Here is a 21558-nt window from a genome sequence, read left to right on the forward strand (position 1 = left end):
CAGCCTTTGCCAGCGATAGCAGGTACGGCAGCACTTGAGGGGCCGTAACCCGTAGGGGGCTGATCTTCTGTGCTCGGCACCAGATAGAGATCCTCTTCCACTTGTGACCGTAGCATCTGAGAGTCGAGGACGCCCTGGCCTTTGCAAGAACCTCTCTGCAGTCGGCCGGTATATCGTACCCTCCAAACTCTAGCGCTGCAGGAGCCAAGCCTGCAGGTTCAGCAACGCCGGGTCGTGGTGGAAGATGGCGCCTCCTTCTCTGGAGAGAAGATCCCCGTCCGCCGACAGCTTGATGGATGGGGACGTTGACAAGTCCAGAAGGTCCGGGAACCAGATCTGCCTCGGCCACGCCGGTGCAACGAGGATCATCCTGCACCGGGACCTCTTGAGCTGGTTGATGAGTCGAAGCAGCAACGGCAACAGAGGGAACGCATACAGGTATAAGCCGTCCCAGGGGAACGAGAACTCATCGCCCATGCTTCTCGGCTGGGAAAACCTGCTGGCGAACCTCTGGCACTTCGAGTTCGTCGCTGTTGCGAACAGGTCGATTTGGGGTTTGCCCCATCGTCGGAAGAGTTGATCCACCTGATCCTGGCGCAGCTCCCACTCGTGACACGCGCGCAACTCCCTGCTGAGCGAGTCGGCGATGGTGTTTCTTTCTCCTGCCAGGTGGAAAGGGACCAGGAACATCCCCTGGGCGACCACCCAGTGCCATAGATCCTGTGCCTCCTTGGATAGGGCTGGGGATCTGGTACCTCCCTGCTTCCGTATGTAAAACATTGTCGTGGTGTTGTCCGTGAAGATCCGCACCACCTTGCCCTTCAGCGACGGGAGGAACGATTTGAGAGCCCAGAACACAGCTCGGAGTTCCAGGATGTTGATGTGCAGGAGCTTCTCCTCCGGGATCCAGAGGCCTCTTGCGTGGAGATCTCCGGTGTGGGTGCCCCAACCTTCCAGGGAAGCGTCCGTCTTCACCGTCTCCTGGTACGCCGGCGTCTGAAAGTCCTTGCCCGCCGTGAGGTGCGCTCGAACGCCCTACCACTGAATCGCCGGCCGGAACACCTCGTTGAGGGGGGACCCTGTCTTCGAAGGTGCCCGTCGCCTGCATCCAACGGGCGTCGAGAAATTCTTGAAGAGGGCGCATCCGTAGTCTGCATAGGCGCACCAGGTAGATGCAATATGACATCATCCCCAGGAGGGACTTGATGGACCTTACCCTGGCCACGTCCGTGGCTAGCAGGCGCGGCACTTTGCCCAGAATGGTCTTCGTCCGTTCTTCCGACAGTGCTGCCAGGCGCCTCACTGTATCGAGCTTCGCTCCCAGAAACAGGGCCACCTGCGACGGCACCAGGTGGGACTTTGGGTAATTTATGGCGAATCCCAGGTCTGTGAGTAGCTGGACGGTCCTCGCAGTGTGTTCGACGGCGAGTTCCCTCGTCCTTGAGCGGATGAGCCAGTCGTCCAGGTAGGGGTAGACGTGAATCCCCTGCAGGCGCAGCCGCGCCACCACAGGTGCTAGGCACTTGGTAAAGACCCTGGGGGCCGACTTCAATCCGAACAGCAGTGCTCTGAATTGGTAGTGGCGTCCCGGGACGACGAACCTGAGGAACTTTCGGTGACTTCTGAGGATGGGAACGTGGAAGTATGCATCCTCCAGGTCCAGCGACGATAGAAAGTCACCTTCCTCCAGCTGTCCCAGCACGTGCTGGAGGGTGACCATCCTGAACTTTTGTGACCTAATGTATTTGTTCAAACGACGAAGGTCCAGGATGGGGCCCCAGCCGCCCGTCTTCTTCCTGACGAGGAAGTACCTTGAGTACACCCCGGAGCCTCTTCGGGACGGGGTCGATGGCGCCTTTCCTGAGCATCGCCCGTACTTCCAACAGCAGTTGCGGGACGTGATTTTCCTTCCTGGCCACAGGTGGAATGTGAGGGCACTTCTTCAGGAATTCGACAGAGTGTCCTCTTGCCAGGATATCCAGCACCCAACGATCGGTGGAGATGGACTTCCACACGCCGACGAACTTCGTCAGCCGGCCTCCCACCGGGGTGCTTCGGTGGGGGCCCGGGGCCACGGCCGGTTCAGTTCTGCTTGGAGGTGGTGGCCTTGCCGCCCTGGCCACCTTGCCGACGGCGGCGAGGCGCTCCCTGCTTGCCGCAACCCCTGTAGGCCTCCTGAGACGAGGAGCGTGCCGCCTGGCGGTAGGACAACGAGCCACCGCTGGATCCCTTGGAGGCCCCCTGTCTGCCTCCGGAGCTCCGAAAGGGCCGTCGTTGCTGAAGGGCTCCTAGGGCGCGGTCGGTCTCTGTCTTTATGGCTTGGAGGGATTCGTCCACCGCCTTCCCGAACAAGTTGCTGCCGTCGAACGGCATGTCCAACACCCTGGTCTGGACGTCCTGACGGAAGTCGGTCGCCCGAAGCCAACCCAGTCGTCGTAGGCAAACTCCGTTGCCCAGCTGGCGGAACCCGGTATCGGCAATATCGGTTGCCACCGTTATGGCGTGGTCCGACGCCACCTCGCCTTCTTGAAGTATTTCCAGGGCCTCGGACCTCTTGTCGTCCGGTAGGAAGTCCAATATGGGGGCCAGCTTAAACCAGAGCTCCCTGTCATAACGGGCCACGATCGCCAGGGCGTTGCCCTCTTTGATCGTCGTCGCCGCCGACGAAATGACCCGTCGCCCCATGGCGTCCAACTTCTTTCCCTCGCCGTCCGGAGGGGAATTCGATGTTGAGGCTCCTGGCCCCGCCGCTTTCTTCTTCGCCGCCGCCGAGACGACCGAGTCTGGCGTTGGCTGGGCCCTGAGGCACAGGGGAGCGGTCTCGGGGACCCGGTACTTCTTCTTGTACCGGTCCCGTTTGGCTGGTGCCGTAGAGGGGTTCTTGAGTACCGACAGGCCCTCCTCCCTTTTGTCATCGATTAGAGGCACCGCAATGACAGTCTTCTTCTTGGCCTCCCGGCGCTGATAGAGGAAACCTTCCTTTTTCTGCTCCTCCGGGCAGAGCTGGAACAATTCGGACGCCCTGGCGATCATGGCGTGGAATGAGCCAATCTCGTCAGGCGGAGAGGCCCGTGCGACGGGAGACCGGGAGACTCAGAACTCGTCGTCAAGCCCACTGCACCGTCATCTCCCGACTCGTGGGAGGATGAGGAGGGAACTGTAGGCCTTACCGGGGCGAGTGGAGGAGAGGGTTGGGTCCTCCGTCGTTTGTTCTGAGGACTTCCCGACGGGCCAGGTTGTGCGTCCTCCGGCCTGGGCCGTGGTAATCTCGTCCTTATCTCAGAGCATAAGGACTGGATCGCAGACAAAATGGCCACCGAGCTATCCTGAGGCCTAGGTTCCGGCTGCGCCGGAAGGGAAGGCTGCTCTTCCTCGCCATTGTCGTCTTCCTCGGTTATCTCCCGAGGATCTTCCTTACGGGATCGAACCTTCTCGAATTGGACTTCGAGATTCCTCACGGCCTCGGTCAGTTCCTCCTCCGAGGCCGACTCAGAGCTCGAGGAGGCTACCGTGCCCCCCCTCGCTTCTTCCATCATGGTGGCCATGACGATGGGCTGAAAAGAGGATTCCCTCCTTGGCGGCAGGGAAACTCTAGTCCCGGAGGCAGTCTCCGCTGGCGGGGTCTCTGCCGGCTTGGCCAGAGTCGCAGTGATCGCCTCGATAGAGGCCTTTGCCTGCTGGGTAGAGGCCTTCACCACCTTAGGTGCGTCCCGGGCCTTCTCCTTAGGGGGAGGGGCGACGCCTCGCTCCCCCTCTCCCGAGATCGGACGGGGCTTCTCCCGAAGCTTACCCGGGGTCTCAGACTTCCTCTTCCCCGAACCGGAGCGCTGGCTCGTGGTTGACGGTGCCGGGGAAGGCGCGCCCTGCCTGGCGACCGAAGAGCCCGACCTTTTGGCGTTCCCAGAGCCAGCGGACTTGCGGCGCTTGGCCTGGTGTTGGGCCCCCGTCGCCGGGGCGCCCGCACAGGACTTCGAAGCCCGCTCGGACCCTTTCTTCTTCTCACCCGTTGAGCCCTTCTCCAACCAGTTGGCGAGACGGGATCGACGGTCCGTCATAGTCCGCTTCGACAAGTTCTTGCAGAACTGGCAGTCCTTCTCTACATGAGTCTTGCCCCCATGAAGACAGTAGAGGCATTGCGAATGTTCGTCCTCCTTAAACACATTCTGCAGCCCGCATCCAGGGCAGCTGCGAAACAGCTTGGGTCCGGGTGACAAACTCGCGTCCTGGGCCATCTCGAAGTAGGCCGCAAATCTTCTGGAATCCTCCAAAAGGTTGATTCGACGAAATCTTCACCCTTGAGGGGCGTAGGAAAATCCTGCAACGGGTACCGTTAACGGGAGTAGAAACGGTGGAGCTTGAGACTCGATTAACCGAAAAATGTGAAAATTCACCTGAAAAAGCGCGAAAACGCAGCAAAAGCTCGAGAGCTAAGCACGAGGACTCCCAACACTTGAACGTGCGGTAAAAATCTGAAGATGGCTGCCAGAGGCGGGGCTTAGGGAGATGGCAGTCATTGGCTGTGGTCAGTATGACGCAGAGATCAGTGATTGGTTACTACTACGAAAGACAGATCAGAAACTAAACTGATACTGATTTTTTCTTTACCGAGGATTCCCAGCCTGACCACGGGGAATATTCATGAGCATGTGAATCCATGCCAGACCCCATACTGGAGAATAAATAGTTCACAGTACCTTAGGTCTGAAGAAATGGTTCCAGCTGGCTTCTGTTCCTGTTGTAGATCCTGCCGATCCTGTTGTTCCTGGGCATCAGTCGACAAGAGGGAGGACGTCTAGGGACTCCTGCACTAGGGTTTGAAGGTCTGCAGAAGCAATGGGCACAATTCAGATAAGGGGCACTTTGCGGTTTCAATTTCTCGCTAATAGCACCACTGCGGTTCTTGGACACCTTGTAAGCTTTCCTTGCTTCGGGGGTCCTGCATTCTGTTGAGGTGGCTCAGGATTGGTCAGCACTGCTTCCAGGGAGTCCAGATGATCTTCCTGGAGCTCGGGTCTGGCTTAAAAATGAGGCACTCTATTCTGGTGTTCCTGGCCCCTGGCACTCGGTTCATGCAGTAGCAATGGAAGTACAGCCAGCAGAGGGAGGGGTTTCAGTCGAGTTTGTCTTTGGGTCAATTTGTCCCACCAACCCAAGGGGAGAAGTTGTCCGTTCGGGCTTCTCTAGTCTATGTCCAACTAGGAGCTTCAGCACTGCAGCAGGGCTTCACCAGGCAAACCAACGGTCCAGGAGTTGCAGCAAGCATCTCTTCCAGTTTCTTTCTTCGGATCCCTCGTCCAGTGGTCGACTCTGCCTTCCTTGCAAAAGACCTTGCCTTTCATGCAAGTCTCTCCCATTCATTTGCAGCCTAGCTGTCACTTACACAGCAGGGTGGCTGTCCTCGAAGGACAGCCAGCCGGCCAATCACCTTTGGGTGCATTCCTGTAACCAAGGGGACTAAGCACAGGGAGTTTCAGGCACCTCCCTTGCTTCCTGCCCTGCTAGACACGCTGGAGCTAGAGGCGGGCTTCAGTAGTGAATCCCGCCAAAGACCAAACGAACAAAGGGACCAAACCTGTTTTTGCGCGCAGAGTAAATCACAAGAAGGACCTTTCCAACAAGAAAGGACTAAAAAAGAATACCGGGCCATTTTGACAAAAATGTGCACCCATGGGTGCTATACTGTAGCTGTGAAGGCAGCCCGCGGTAAAAACACAAAATTGTAGGAAAAGGTAAGCCACTGCCACCAGCCATTAATTGTAGAAAGGGTAACAAAATTTTTACACAAGAAGTTAGACCAAGGGGATACTAAGTAACTCATCCAGCACCCTATTGTAAGATAGCGTGTACTGGGTCTATAGAGAGGAACACGTAAGTAAAGTAAATTTCATTTTACTACTCGTGGAAACAGTAGTTATCCAAGAGAAGGTATTTAAACCTTAGCAGAGATTCAAAGGATCTTTTTGTGATACTGCACTGAGGGTGCTGTGTGTCACAATGTACAAAGATGATGCCTATGGAGTTTGCCAGACTCAACACCAAAAGAAATAGTGTTCAAATAAAAATGCATGAGAGAGTGGGGAAAAAGGTCTCACTCTCGTCAGGATAAAAATGAAAAGTCCGAAAGTCCACCAGAAGGGAATTACCATATTTCTGAGAATTCTCCCTAACAGCCATCCTTTCTGAATTAATCTTGGGGAAGGGAACTATTCTCTGGATCCAAGAATGTCTCCTCAGGAGAGACCACTTTTTGTTGGAGATATTTATTTGCTTTGCATTTCAACACTTTTTGGTTAAACCTAGATCAAAGAATTCACTTTACACTTCATGTTTCATTTTTAGTGTGAGGGTCAGGTATATTTTGGACACAAGGACGGTTTACTTAATTTTGACAACACCCCGACTGATCTTTTGTTTTTAGTTCCCTAGGTAGGGAAACTCTTTAGGATATGGACAAAGGCCTTTATCCAACCCCTTTCTTTTAATAAAGATGTCGGATGTTGAAAACACTACCACTTTGTGTACGCCTCTCATTTCTGACCATCTCACCCCAGAGTAAGTAGTCTGACACAAAGGTACAATTAGTCCGCACAAATATCATAGAAAATGCACCACAGTGGTGCAGTCAAAAAATATATACTTAATTTAAGTAAAACATTTAAAACTATCAGGACAAATAAGTACTTTGGTAATAATACACAGTATTAAAATGTGCAAAGCATATTAGAACAGTAAAGTGTATATAAGAACTTTCCTAACCACAGTGTCTACATATAGGCTGTCCCAGAAGTAAGCACCCAACATAAAATAGGGAGGGAGGGGAGGTCTGGGTACAATCAACCTAAAATGCATATAAGTCCCCCATGGGTGATAAAATACCATATACCTTAAGTGAGGTAAAGAAATGTAGTGGCAGGAGGACTTCCACATAAGTCCCCATAACCACCAAAAATGAATTTGAAACCCCCAAGAATAAAGAGAAAAAGCAAAAAAAAGAGAAGGGGGCCCATAATAAGAGACCGCAGAAACCCACAAAATTGAATTCGGTCCTAACCGACCCGATGATATAATTGAGCTATAGAGCACGGGTAGATTCGTACAAGTACCATGGAACATCCAAATTTCTAGGACGCTGCAGCAGAGCTGTTCCGAGAGTCAGTTTAAAAGATGAAGAATCTGTGGAAGGGTAGTCACAACAATGCAATTTCACAGATTGCGTTTCCATTTATTGTTTTTTTTACAAGATATGTGCTAAAAGAGCAGCTATATATCATCAATGTAGAGTATATCAGATGCATTCATGTCCCTACCTCCTCTTCGCCTTCCTCTTGGTATTGCTCATCTAAGTTATCCTCCTGTTGGTCAGGATTGCCAGCCATCTGAAAAAAAACAGAAGAATTGGAACATTAAAATGTTTGCAGCTTTTGCTGTCCATTAGGTCAATCATCTGCAACCTGAGTACCCACCTAGCCCCTATGTGCTCAAGGGCATGAGAGCTGCTAGCATGATTTACATGAGGAATTATTCTAGACTGCCATCCTAATACTTTCTCTTTAAACCTTTAGTGACCACCATAGCTGTCCATTCTGATCTAAGATCAAGTACTGTTAGGACAGTTTTTCTAAAGTCCACCCAAAGGGCCGAGACGATTTCCATCGTCTGCTGTGTAACCGTAGCTGCTGTTACCCTTACTTTCCAGTGACCTGGGGACGCTGAAAACGACGACCCTGACCCAGAGCCTGGTTAGATCCGCTAGACTCAGTAGACCTGCATTTTGAGCCATCCCATGTTGTACTGCGACCTTGTGGGGCTGCAATACCCTAAAACCCTGGGCCCTCAAGATAGTGTGTGGTGCACGGTGTTCAGGATTCCGAATTAAGCTGAAACTTTGGTGGCATCCTGCTGGACGGAGTGAAGGAGACGTCTATTGTGGTAGCACCAAGGATTCCGGAATGAATGTATGGGGTCTGTAGATGATCCTCCTGCCACGCTTAATTTCCAGCTGCTCCTCGAGATGGATCATACTCCATAATTGGGGTTAAATACAAGCACGCAGAATCCAAGTTTGCGAGTACATGGCCGCAGCAAGCTGCGCTGATAATTTTGATATCATGTGCAACAACACTGAAGCACGATTCACAACACAGGAAAGGTTGAGAAGAACCCTGACCACAATTCCTGGTCCTGATAAAAGGCAGTTTTTATTGATATCCATCTGATCCGCTATAGGCCGAAACACAGTTTTGTCAACTTTCTATAATATTAGTGTCCGCTACACACACCGGGCACCAAATAACTGATCTTCACCAATGCTAAACCCCTTTTAAATGCGCAAAGGCCATTACATTTTTAGTCACCAGACAGTCAAAACATTGATTAAATGTTTTGATATGTTTCTGTATATGTTTCTATGTCTGGAATGTGCTGGGTACACCTACCTGTGGCAATGATTTCGCTAGCATATATTGCACAATATGAGATTTGTGTTATAAATAACTTTCAATTGTTTGTGTGTCCTTTTGTATAACCGGGGTCGCCCTGATCCATTGCCTTGATAGTTTGATTTACCTGGAGAGATCAGCGAATAGCCAGATGCCCCCCTTTTTTCACATCCTGCTGGACCTCTAGAGACATGATTCCACCCCTTGAAGTACCCTCAGCAGAGTGCTGGACCAGATTAGCGATGAGAATCCAATCACCGATATTCAGTCTTCTTGTGGCTCCAGAAAAGGGCGCCAACAGCAAGGAGCCGCATCCAGTCGCAAAGAAACTCTTAAAAATGACATGGGAAGGCAGCACACACGTATGACAAATGTGGGCATGCAGAACACATGGCAAGTCTCTAGCACTCGCAGCATCTTCCGACTCCTCTCGGCACCCATCCACATGCCGGACTGCATGGTTTGCTCTCTGCCGGAGCCTGGCCAGCCCTGCTAAGCCTCATTGGCCAAATGCACACACACATCTTAATCTTACTCCATGACTTCCAACACTCTGGACTTCAGTCCTCCAAGGGCACTCCTAGTAACAGCACATTGAGGCTATAATAATGGTAAAAGGTCCTATATAAATGACGAGTACAATACAATACAAAAAACCCTAACAGACAAGAGCAGGAGTCCAGACAAGTGGACAGAGGACAGCAGACAGGAGACGAGGGGAAGGTGACATTCAGTAGAGAGAAGGAAGTGAGACTGTCTTGCATCTGGCTTCTGTCAACAGAGGTCAGTCTGAAAACACATTCAGAAAGTGACTCAAAAACCCAGCTCAGTGGAACTTGGGAGTTTGAATTCCTAGAGCATGTTAATAAATTAAAATTAAGAAGCATGAGAAAGTGAAACCAATGAGTTCCGCTGCCTGCTGGAACTTGAGAGATTTACTAAAAGCACCTTGAGAAAGTGAAGTTAGTGAACCGCTGCATGCTGAAGCAGGGAGTGGGTTCATAAAACATACAAAGCAAGGAAACCAAAATCATATTGAGAATGTGGAGTTTAGAGAAGCTGAAGGAAGATAGTCGTGACAGCTCAGTCCTGAACACTCTAGTCCTACACCATGTGAGTAAACACACAAAGTTATGTTTTTATTTCACAGTGCGTCTCTGAATTTAATAAATGATGCACCACACAGTCCAAGGGGTACAACTTGCTAGCAATACTAGCGAGGCATAATAAGACACTCGCCCATCACTTTTCCACAGACAGAACACACCATTTCTTACTTGCCAAAGTGGCGAATGTAAATTGAGGCCTGCAGCCACATTACAATTCTGGAATACCATAAGGAAGTAGATTTTACAATACGAGTGGAGGAATAATTAGGTGCTCAGCAACTCTACCCAAGCTTCATTGGAAACTAACACAGCCATTCCAAATACAATAGGTGAGTCAAATTCCAAGGTGCACTTAGCTTGTTAGATAACCAGGCAGAAAACTGCAAGTGGTGCTTGTGCTGTACGAAGCAACATAAATGGCTGTTGTTGGGGTAGATGGATTGTATCAAGGGAAGGATTCACGTTGCACGCACCACATTAATGTTCAGAATGGATGTGATATTTTTACAATGTGGTAGTTTTGCATGTGTCTAGAATAGTTAATTAAGGGTTGTTAAAGGTGACTTCTAGTGGTATTTTGTGTTACGTATGATATATTAAGATTAGCATACACGTAGCAACATAATGAAGATTGTGTGAACATAATATGGGATCACATTATGCAACTTCGAGCAATGAGATTTAGTGGAAAAAGGCTCTTGAATGGGAAACCCAATATGAGGGGATGCAGGAGTTTTAAACACACCTAAGCCGAGGCCCGGGTTTGCGAAACAGATTTCTTGCTTATTCCCAAGACTGACTGGCTAAGGACGAAAGTATCAATTGGCAGAGGAACAGCTGCGACAACATGGAAGCAGCTTTTTGGAGATGAAATAAAATGAGGGAATGGGCCCAGGGTTTCTTTGCTTGGAAATTGTTGTTCGAATGGCCGAAGAAACATCTGCCACCTGGCACCGTCAATGTAGGGTTAGTGACTACAACTGTAAAAGGGTGACTGGGTGCAGAGATGACCATGGGCCTACGAGAAAGTCAAATAGATAAGCAGTGAAAATATTATAATGGGAACGGAGGCCAGATGGCTTGAACTGGTGGTCGCATAAAGAAAGGGCGCGAGAGGACGCTAAGAATAAATATCCAGAATGTCAGTGTTTGGAGAAACGAGTTAGTGCCCGATCAAAGTACCCTTTTGTAAGTTCTCTAAAGCCTCATTAAGGGCCCATACATAAACGATGCATGTCAGATTTAGCGTTGCAGGTCTGTGACCAAGTGGAATCCCATGTTAGGGTTGTGTGTCTTGCAAAAAGAAACCAAAGAAGAGGGTTGGGCTTGTATTTGCAATGTCAAGAAAATTCTATGTCTACGGGGATGTAGCGAAAGCAGCCAATGAGATTGTAGGGATTAGATTTCCTTCTATAGGGCCAACCCATTTGTATTCTGGGTGATGACTTTGTAAGGGAACATGAGGAAGATGGGGGAGTGTGTTAACTGTTCTGGGAATGTATTTATATTGTATCTGTGGTTCAGGGAGACTCAGGTTAGTTTAATCTCCAAGGAGTTGTCTGGCCTCTCTTCCACCAACCGTTGTGAAATAAACTTGGTTTAATGACAATGTGCATTCACTTTTTGAGAAGTGGGCTATTTTAGAGTGCAGAGTTCTGCGGTCAGCCCTTACACTGGTGACCTTTCACCACCAAGTATTTCTAAGGTTTACTGATCTGTAACTTGCATAACATTTAATTTTCCCAGAAGACCAAAGTACTATTTTTCTAACATTCTTGTTCGAGCATTCCTTTATTTAATGATGTGTGTTAAACTCAATCTTAAACTACCTTCCTATTCTCTTAAGAGTTACACTTGACTGTCCAGCCTTCACTGCCATTAGGTGAGCCGGGAAAATATTGCAAGAAATAGCAGTAATCCAGCTGTGGGCTAGTCCTCTCAAACCCAGAACAGGGGCTTACAACAATCACACTCACATAACATAAGCATAAGAACCAATAAATACTCTCTAACCCACCCAAATGCAGCAGAACCAAATCTGCACCTGGGACTACTCAGTACCTCAGCCTGCAGCATCTCTCTGCATTGCTGTTCAAACACGACCACCCCTCACAGATAATGATAACGATGTATTATTAATATAGCGCCTTAATCCAAAGCGCTGTTTACAGCACAGGGGATACATTACTCGCCATAATCCTATTTCTGATGCTTGTATCTGCTTAGATTCACATTCTGTGCATAGGCCGACATCTAGTGGAAGCTGCGGACTATTACACTTGTTTTCAAAACTCGAAAAGGGACGTTGACAGGGCGTGCCAGTAATACTACCCCTAATGTGACGTCCACTGTACCCATGATCCCTCACACATCGAGGTCCCTCAGATTGTTATTTTTTTAACATGAGGTAGCATGAGGAGTAGCACGAGTACAGTTGTGCCCAAGCAGATACGCATCAGACAAGCTCATAAGCATCCATGCGCCTTCTCTCTGAGGGGAGGAAGGGTTGGTTGCATGTGAATCTAAGCAGATACAAGCATCAGAAATACGATTACGGTGAGTAATGTATCCCTTCTGAGGCTTATGGAATCTGCTTAGATCACATGCTGTGCATAGATTAGCAAGCAGTGGAAGAAGGAGGTGGGATGTGAGATGGTTCATGAGCGAATAAATGTCTTAGAACCGCTTGTCCCACCAGTGTATCTGTCTTGGAATGAATGTCAATGCAGTAGGGCGGAGTGAAAGTATGTATTGAGCTCCATGTAGCTGCTTTGCAAATACTGTCTAAGGGGACATTTGCAATGAAAGCCAGAGTGGCTCCAGTACCTCTTGTGGAGTGGGCCCTTGGCGTAAAAGGCAGTGTTTTATCTGATGGGGATAGCACAGTTGGAAACATCTGATTATCCACCTAGATTTGGCATTCTTAGAGATGCGGTATGGAGACAAACAGTTGATCTGTGTTCTTAGCAGTCTGGTCTTGTCTACGTAGTAGAGGACCACTCTCCTCACATCTAGCGTGTTGAGTTTTACCTCAGCAGAGCTTTAGGGCTCCTGGAAGAAAGACGGTAGCTCAATAGACTGCTTTACATGAAATTAGGAGATGAATTTAGGTGAGAACCTAGGGTGAGTATGTAAAACCAGTTAGTCCTTACGTACAGTAAAGAAAGGATCCTGCACCGACAATGCTTGGATTTCACTAACCCTTCTTATGGAAGTGATAGCTACTAAGAAGGCAGTTTTAGAAGTCAGGTGTTTGAGACTAGACTTGTGCAAAGGCTCGAATGGGGTCCCATGAGCTTAGCGAGTACCACACTGAAGTCCCAAACTGGCGGTAGGTTAGAAATTGGAGGGTGGAGTCTCTTTACCCTTCCATAAATGCCTTGATGACTGGTACCTTCCACCATGAGACCTTATTATGGGAAGTGGTGTAGGCTGACAAGGCCGCCAGGTGGACTTTTAGGGACTTGAACACTAACCCTGCATCTAGCAAGTGGAGCATTTAGGTTAGAATGTTAGAAGGAGTACAATCTATGGGGTTAGTCTGGCACCAAATCACAAATCTTTTCCATTTGTCAAAATAACAGTGCCTAGCATTTTGGTTTTCTTGATTCTTTCAAGATATCCATGCATCTTTGTGGAAGATCGAGATGCCCAAACTCTATGACTTCAGGAGCCATACTGCCAAGTTCTAGTGTGGTTGTGGGTGCACGGTTAGTCCCTCATGCTGGGTGAGTAGGTTGTACTGGCACTGTTTTGTTTGTTTAGTATTTATTATGCGCACCAGACCCTAGGGTTTGAGGGCGCAGGAGGTAAGCATACATACAGCTTAATGCAGGTTAGAGAATACATGTCATACATGAGAGATAGTTGACAGGTTAGTGATTTGGTAAGGCATTAGCAATGAGAAAACAGTAATGAGGGCAAATTCATACATTCATTTACCATTGGTCGCTATCAACCAGCTGATCACGTTTTGCCTGAACATGGTGAAAGAGTGTTCTGTTCTCAATGTGGTTGGTAGCTCATTCCACAATCGTGCGGCTTTGACTGGGAAACTAGTTCTACCTATAGTGGCGAGTTTGTATCTGGGTACTTGAAGGCGATTAGTGTTCGCTAGTCTAGTTTGTCTGATAGAGTTAGTTCTGGAGAATCTGTCTGCTAGGTGTTGTGGGGCTTTATTGTTTAGTGAATGTGTGAGAGATGCAGTTTTGAGTTTACATTTTCTCATGGGTGGTGAGCCATTTGTGTTTCCTTCTTGTTTCCGAGATATGTTCTCTCTTAGGAATATTCAATGCAGCTCGGAGGGCGTTATTTTGCTGTATTTGAATCTTGTTGATAATAGCTTTAGTTGCTCCAATGTACAGGGCGTTACAATAGTCTAGTTTGGAGATGATTAAGGCTCTGGCTAGAGTTAGGCAGCTGTTCTGAGATAGGAATTGTTTTCTCGCTCTGATAAGTTTACATGTGTAAGCTGTTGAAGAGGGTAGAGTATTTACCTGTTTGGTAAATGATAAGGTAGAGTCAAGGTATATGCCTAATGTTTTTAACTTCCTTGGCTACTTGGATACAGTTTTCATCAATGATGAAGGAAGAGTAGTTAGTACTTAGTTTGTTGATGAGGGATGTGGTGCCCAAGATGAGAAGCTCTGTTTTGTCATCGTTCAGGCATAGGCCATGTGTGGCCATCCATGCCTGAACGATGCTGTAGATTCTGTTCACCAGTGCTAGGTCCTCACCATAGTCCAAGGTAAGTGGGAGGAGGATCTGGGTATCATCTGCATAATTTGTGTAGGTGATACCCAGATGGTCCAAGTCATCAAACAGGGGCTTGGTGAAGATGTTATATAGCATTGGTGAAACGCATGAACCCTGTGCCACGCCGCAAGTGATCGGGATGGGGTCCGCGGCTGCTGTTGGGGAGAAGACCCTCATGGTGCGGTCACTAAGGAATGATTGGATCCACACTATGGCTTCAGTGGTGAAGTGTGCTGCTCTGTCTAGATGGTTGCATAAGACCTTGTGTTCCACTAAGTCAAATGCGGCAGATAGGTCTAATAGAAGGAGTAGTGCTGGTTTACCAGTGTCTCTTAGTTTATCTATTTGGGCTTTAAGTGCAGTTTCTGTGCCGTGGAGTGGACGGAAACCAGATTGGCGGGAGCCTAGTAGTTGGTTTAGTTTGAGGAAGTTCTGGATTTGGATGTATGCCAACTTATCCCGAATCTTTAGAAGGAACGGCACAGTTGTGATCGGTCTATAGCTGGTGGGTATAGCCGGGTCAAGATTTTGCTTTTTGAGGAGTGGGATCACCCAGGAATCCTTTGGGTTACTTGGGATGGTGCCGGTGGTAAAAGAAGCATTAATCAGCTTTGTGATAAAAGGTGCTAGGTCCCGCGCAGCATCTTTGATAAGTTGTGCTGGGCAGAGGTCTCCTTTGCAGTTGGAAGGCTTTAGTCCAAGTATTACTTTCTCCACCTCTAGTATAGAGAATTTAGAGAAGTAGAATTGGCGGTCGGTTTAATTTTAGGCAGTATTGTTGTGGTAGGCAGTGAGGAGGATGCTAATGTCTCTCTTTAATTCCATTTTCTTTTGGAGATTGAGGACTTTGTTGGATAATGCATGCTGGATGTCAGAGCACCATTTTTTTTATCTTTAAGGCAATTGTCTTGGGGCATTATAGGATTTTCCAGTTCTCTGAGTATAGAGAACAATTCTTTAGTACTTGAGTTGGCTTGTGTGATTCTGTTATTGCAAGTCTCTTGTTTGGCCGAGAGGATCGCTTTTTTATATTGAGATGAGAGGTTGATTATTTTGTTTGTTTTCCGGAGTAGGGTGAGGTTTCCAGGTATTTTCGCATTTTCTTTTTTCTAGTCTGAGGTTTTTTAAGAGAGGCGTAAACCAGTTGTTTAGATGGCTATGTGGTTTGCTGTTTCTGAGCTTTAACGGAGCAATGTTGTCCAGAGTTTTGTTCATGATTTTATTGAATTCTTCAACTAAGGCTCTAACTTGGATCTAGATTGTCTGGTAAAGCATTTAGAGTGGGCATGATGCCAAGGAGTAGTTTATCTACTGTCATTTTTTTTGTTTCTGGTAAGTGTGGGTGGTGCACAACGTTGTTTAGGTTTCGAGGTTATAGTATTTAGTGTGAATGATATCAAGTGATGGTCTGTTCATATTTGAGGTGAGATAGTAAGGGTGGAAATGTTGCAATTATGGTCGGCAACCCAGTCTAAGATTCTTCCTTTGATGTGTTTGGGCTCAATCACACTTTGGAAGAAGCCCAATTCTGTCAGGATGTTAGCGGCTGCTGTAGCTTGTGGGTCATTAGTGTCATTAAAGCCCAAGTTGAGGTCGAAAAGTAGAAGTGTGTGGGTGGTGTCTTTTAGGTTTTCTGAGAGGATGGTAGATGAGTCTTATATGAATGACTTGATAAGACCAGGAGGTCTGTATATCAAGTGGAGGTTGAGTGTTTGAGAATTGGCTATGGGTATTTTTGTGGACATTATCTCGCAAGAATCGGTGGTCAATGAGGGGGTGAGTCTCATACCAAGCTCAGTTTTGACTATGATGACTAGTCCGCCACCTCGAGATTCACGTCTGTCCATTCTGAGGATGGTGTAGTTGTTAGGAATAGCTAAGGACAATGCTGGGCCTGAGGCCTCATGGAGCCATGTTTCCGTGATGGCTAAGAAGTCATAGCCTTCAGTAGAGATAACTTCAGATATTTCTATAACATGGGCAACTTGAGATCTGGCATTTAGTAAGGCGCCTTAATAAGTTTTGAAGTGCTTGGCACTACGCTTGATTTATTTTCTCGCTGATGGAGAAGCCCAATTGAAAGAGGAGGTTGATTGTTGTCTGGATGTTTTGTCTGCAAATCAGAGGTGATTCCCATGTTATGAGCCAGTCGTCCTGGTAAGGGTACACTGGGATTGCTCCACTGCGCAGGTGCGCTGCAACTACCGACAGTACCTTTGTGAATACCCTTGGAGCCGAGGCTATTCCAAAGGGCAGCACTTGAATTGGTAGTGCTCGTTCGCCATCTTGAAACGCAGGAATCTTCTGTGCGCTGGGAACATTGAAATAAGAAAATAGGCAGCTTTCATATCCAGTGTTGCCATGTAATACCCCTTTTTTAGTAGCGTGATTACCTCTTATAGCGTAGTCATGCAGAACTTTTGTGGCTTGACATATTTGTTTGCAGGGCGTAAATCTAATACAGGGCGCATTGTTAGATCTTTCTTTGGCACAAGGAAGTAAGTTGAATAAATACCCCGGTTTACCTGGTTGGCTGGGACCACTTCTAAGGCGTCCTTTAATAGAAGTGTAGTTATCTCTTCTAGAAGGATCCGCTGATGTTCTTCTGAGTGGATTTTCTGTCATGGGGTGGTCGTGAGGACGTTGAATTAGTTCTATACAGTAGCTCCCTGCTACCGTGGACAGCACCCATCTGTCCGAGGTGATAACCTCCCATGCGTGGGTGAAGTTGGAAATGCGTCCTACTGGAGATGCATTGGAGGGTACCTGGAACGGAATGACACTTGCGCTGAGGTGGGGTGCCACCTCGAGCAGGGCCTCTGCCCCGACCACGACCTCTGCATTGTTCTCTGGGATAGCCTTGATTATTCCCCCAGGAGGAGCCTTAGCTTGATTGTAGCCGGATCCACTTTGTGAATTTTGGCCCCGAAAACGAATTACTGTTACCTCTCTGACCAGCAGGCTTGTTTGTGAGCTGACCTAAAGATTTTAGAGTGTCATACTCGTCCTTTGCAGTTTTTCCACAGCCTTACTGAAGAGCACGTTAGGTTCCACTGGCGGGTTTATTAGAGTGGCACGTGTTTCTGGCCTAAAGCCTGACTGGCGCAGGCATTGATGCCTCTTTATAACAGTCCCGTCTACAATGACTCTTCCGGCATTGTCCGCTGCATCGAAATTTGATTTAAGGAGACTGGTAGATACGGCCCTTCCATCTGCTGCCACCTGAGCTAGTTGTGATTTGAGTGGGACTGTGGCAGATGAAAGTAACGCAGAAATGTCTTCCTACTTATGGCTATTATAACTAGCCAAAAGGGTTGCGTTGGTGCCTATCCTGGTTGGACAGGTCACAGAGGAGGCAACCTTTCTGGCCATGGCATAGATATTTTTGCTTTCCTTATCCGGTGGCGCCTCGGAGGAAGCAAGGGGTGTGCAACCAATGAGTCTGGTCTTAATTGGCCTCTAATATATAAAGGGTCTGATGGTACAGGACTGAATAATTTTTCCACACACGGGTTAACGGCCTGTGAGAGATTGGGTGCTTCTAAGGATGGCTGTATCCTGCGTTGCACTGATTTTAGTAGCGGGAAAAACTGGCCTACTGTCTTTTTGTCCCCCAATATTTGTTCTGCAAAGTCTCTATCCTCCTGTACCTCGTGAGTGTCAATTTGGAAGTGTTCTGCCGTTTTGGTTAATACTTCATTAAGAAGGGGTTGATTATCGACAGGGAAATCGACAACTGGAGTGTCTTGATTAAGAGGGGCTCTATGGAGTACATGTTAGCCTCCTGGTCTGCCTCTGGGTCCTAGTCATCCCCCTAATAAGGTTCATCTGTATCCTCTTCATTAAGTTGAGGGTCAGATGCCTCCACAAAGGAGAGATCTTATTGGTCTTGTTCTAATTCAGGGTCATATAAAACTATAACCGTACCTTGTAAGGGGACAGAGCAAGACATCTTAGAAGGGGGTTGAGTGGCAGAGGCTTGAGAGCCGGAAGGGGCTGAGGTGGGAGGAGTGGAGTGGAAACTCTGAAAGTAATCTGGGTTTTTCTCGTAAAAATTGACCATTAAGGTCATTCTTCACGTTACCCTATCAATATCTTGGGAAGACTATTCCTTTGAACTTTGGATCACAATAGATTGTGGGGAAAGATCCAAGTCCTCATCAGTGGGAGGTATAATTTTAGGTCTAGAGTCCTTAGGTTTTTCTATGGCCTTGGAAAATATAGGCTTTCCCTTCTGTGGTGTCTTCTCCCTAGGAAGGCTCGTGTCCCTATGAGGGGTTTTGGAGGACTTCTTGTGATGTTTTTCCCCACCCTAGGGCCCAGAGGAGTGTTTTACAGACTTCTTGGGGCCTGCCGCTGTATCCGACGCCGAGCGTTGAATTTCAGGTGTGGGAGCCGAGGCTTCATCCGTGGACGATCGACCTTCAGAAGTGGTTTTTCAAGCGACACCCTTGCCATCTTTCAACAGTTGAACCCTGTTTTGTGGCGATCTTGATCGAGATTGCCCAGATGACCGGGACTCGGTGGACCTTTCTCGGGGTGTCGAACGCTGTCGAGTGTTCGACTCCTTTGTCGAATCCCAACTGGGGCTTAAGTGCTTGGTGGTGTGTGGTTTTGTAGTGCTGCCGCCGCCACACAATATAGCTGCCGGCCTGTCCTACGGGGTCGGGGGTCTGCACTTATGGGGACTCTGTGGCCCTTGCCAACCGAAAGTACGGTGTCGCTGCTATCGCTAAAGGTTCCCTCTACCTCCATGACCTCGAGTTGCCTGGTGTAGTGGGCCCAACGTTTCGTGGAGCGATCCTTTAACGTCTTTGGCTTGAAGAGCCTGCACAATCGACAAGACATTTCGATCGGGTCTCTTGGGAGGCACAAATTACAAACTAAGTGTTTGTCCACCCACAGGAATTTTCGGTTACACTTGGGGCAAAATTTAAATGGTGTATTTTCGATAATTATGGGTTATGGATATGGCAGCTGGGTGAATAAAGTGTAGGAAGGGGAGAATATGCAATCTAAAATGGCCTCCCCCCCTCTCTCCCTACTGTTTGGGCCGAGGCCCGGGGCGGCCTTCCAAGGCCGAACGGTCTGTCGCAGTGGTCTCCGACGGCAGTTTTCTTTCTTCATCGTTGTGGTGTTTCGGCAGTCAATGAAAGGATAGAAAGAAATACTATCCTAATTGTAAAAAGTTAATGGCTTATCGCCGAAAGGAACTCCGCTATACGCATCCGTCTAGCATGGCAGAAAAAAACAATCTGAGAGACCTCGACATGTGAGGGATCATGTGTACAGTGGCCCTCACACTAGGGATAGTATTACTGGCACAACCCGTCGACGTCCCTTTTCGAGTTTCGAAAACAACAGCTGTAATACTCTGCAGCATCCACTAGATGTCGGCCTATGCACAGCATGTGAATCTAAGCAGATTCCACAAGCCTCAGAAATTTACATACAATATCACCCAACCGAAATCGGTACTCATTTATCGACCTCGGAAGGATGAAAGGCTGAGTTGGCCTTGCTGGGATTCAAACCTGCAGATCACAGCAGCGAGCGCTCAACCTGCCGAGCTATCTTACCGCCGATTCAAGAGGTTTATAGCATGAAAGGACTGGAAGCTGTGGCGTAGTGGAGTAACACAAAAGGGGTGTCATGTTTCAACAACACTATTTTAGAAATAAAGAAATGAACCTACGTCTCCCCATCTCAAAAGATTTATCTCTGCTTAAACACATCAACTCATGTGCTCATTGTCAAGCTGTTTGTCCAAATTAGAAGTGTCCATCCTCTGTCCAAAAACATAACTAACCCTACCACTAATCTACAAAAAAGGGTTCACAATCCAAATGAAAGTAGTACCAGAACAATGGTTCCCTTTTCCTGGTAAACTAGCTCAGTCTTTATCTCTTTTCCAGCAATCCTTTGCACTAGCTTCTGATTCAACAAAGAGTGTATGGGCAGGAGAATGACTCCCTTCTCATAAACTAGCACAGCTTTGAGGGCTGTCTTGGGATGTTCTTTGGTAATAGTCCTCAAAACTTGCTTCACTTCTTCCAAAGAGGTCCTGAAATCTTGCTTTACAGTTCCATAAATTCGTGTATGTCTAATGACGTTATGAAGATTATCTCCAGACAGTTCTTGTTGTCTAGTGTCCTCTTTAGTCTTACATGGATTACCACTGGGATGAGGGAGATTCAGCCTGATGAACTCTTGGTTCTTTGGATATCACTATTGTGACGAGTGATATCACTCGAGAGGCTTTGTCTCTTGGTTCTTTGGGTGTCAATGCTGTGAAGAGGGAGACTACTCATCAGATGCTTTTGGCAGGCTACTGGAGGTCTATGTGTGTTTGCTGCCAGGAAGTGGGCTGAGACTGTATGGTACCAATCCACATACTGCTGCCAGTGTGTCTCGGTGGAATGAATGGGGTTTGCCACCCGTGGTGCCGATTGGATTACTGCTGGGGTCTGTGTGTGGGGCAGATCTATTGGATAAGGGGGGCTGCTGCTCTTACCCAGCTTTTGGGATAGGAAGAGGACCCCTGCACCCACTCTAGAGAGATCCTGGAAGAGCCAATACACCTGGCCAGTTGCAAGACCCGTGAAGAAACCAGAGACCTGTCGGAAGAAGGCTTGGTGACCAACTTCTGCTGGTGTCCTGGCAGAGCCCTTTCTTGAAAGTGATCTCCAGCAGTACTGCGAAGGAGCTGCAACCCTTCCGAGTGGAGGGAACATCCATTCTCAATGTCAGCTCAGGGTCCTGCAAAGAAGAGCCATTTTAAGTGCCCCAGGACCGGCCTGTGGCTGACCAGCTCTGATTTTGGGCTACATTGTTGCTGATGTTGCCGTTCAGAGTTAAGGCCTGGAACTTAGGGTTATCTACAGTTTAGTTTATTTATTTGTAGCACGCACTTAACCCTAGGTTATCTAGGTGCTTTATGCTTGATTACATAGTTGGAGCATTATATTTACAAACAGTTACAGATACAAAGTTATATAGTAGTTAACTTAAGTTACATATCAAGTGTGGAAAAGGTTACATGATGGTCTTAGAGCGATTAGTACAGAATGGATTGGAGTATAGGTTAGTTTAGTGAAGAGCATGGTTTTTACACTGTTTCTGAATGACGAGAAGGATGGTTCTGCTCTGAGAATGTTCGGCAGGGTGTTCCAAAGCTTAGCCGCTAGAACATGGAAGCTGGAACCGCTTGCTTTTTTTGTAATATGTATATTGGAATGTTAAGGCGGTGTAAGTAG

At 47.9% G+C, this 21558-nt stretch overlaps 1 protein-coding gene across 5 annotated transcripts in view; it reads right to left on the reverse strand.

Moving 5' to 3' along the window:
* GOLIM4 (golgi integral membrane protein 4) overlaps positions 1-21558 on the reverse strand; it is a 508200-nt gene that overhangs the window by 85763 nt on the left and 400879 nt on the right. For all 5 annotated transcript variants that reach the window (XM_069618504.1, XM_069618501.1, XM_069618500.1 and 2 more), the window contains one exon: positions 7308-7376. In XM_069618504.1, the coding sequence (XP_069474605.1) occupies positions 7308-7376 (69 nt within the window). The remainder of the gene's footprint in view (positions 1-7307; positions 7377-21558) is intronic.

This window comes from Ambystoma mexicanum, chromosome 10 (assembly GCF_040938575.1).
Source record: "Ambystoma mexicanum isolate Mex_15411 chromosome 10, UKY_AmexF1_1, whole genome shotgun sequence".
Lineage (NCBI taxonomy): Eukaryota > Metazoa > Chordata > Amphibia > Caudata > Ambystomatidae > Ambystoma > Ambystoma mexicanum.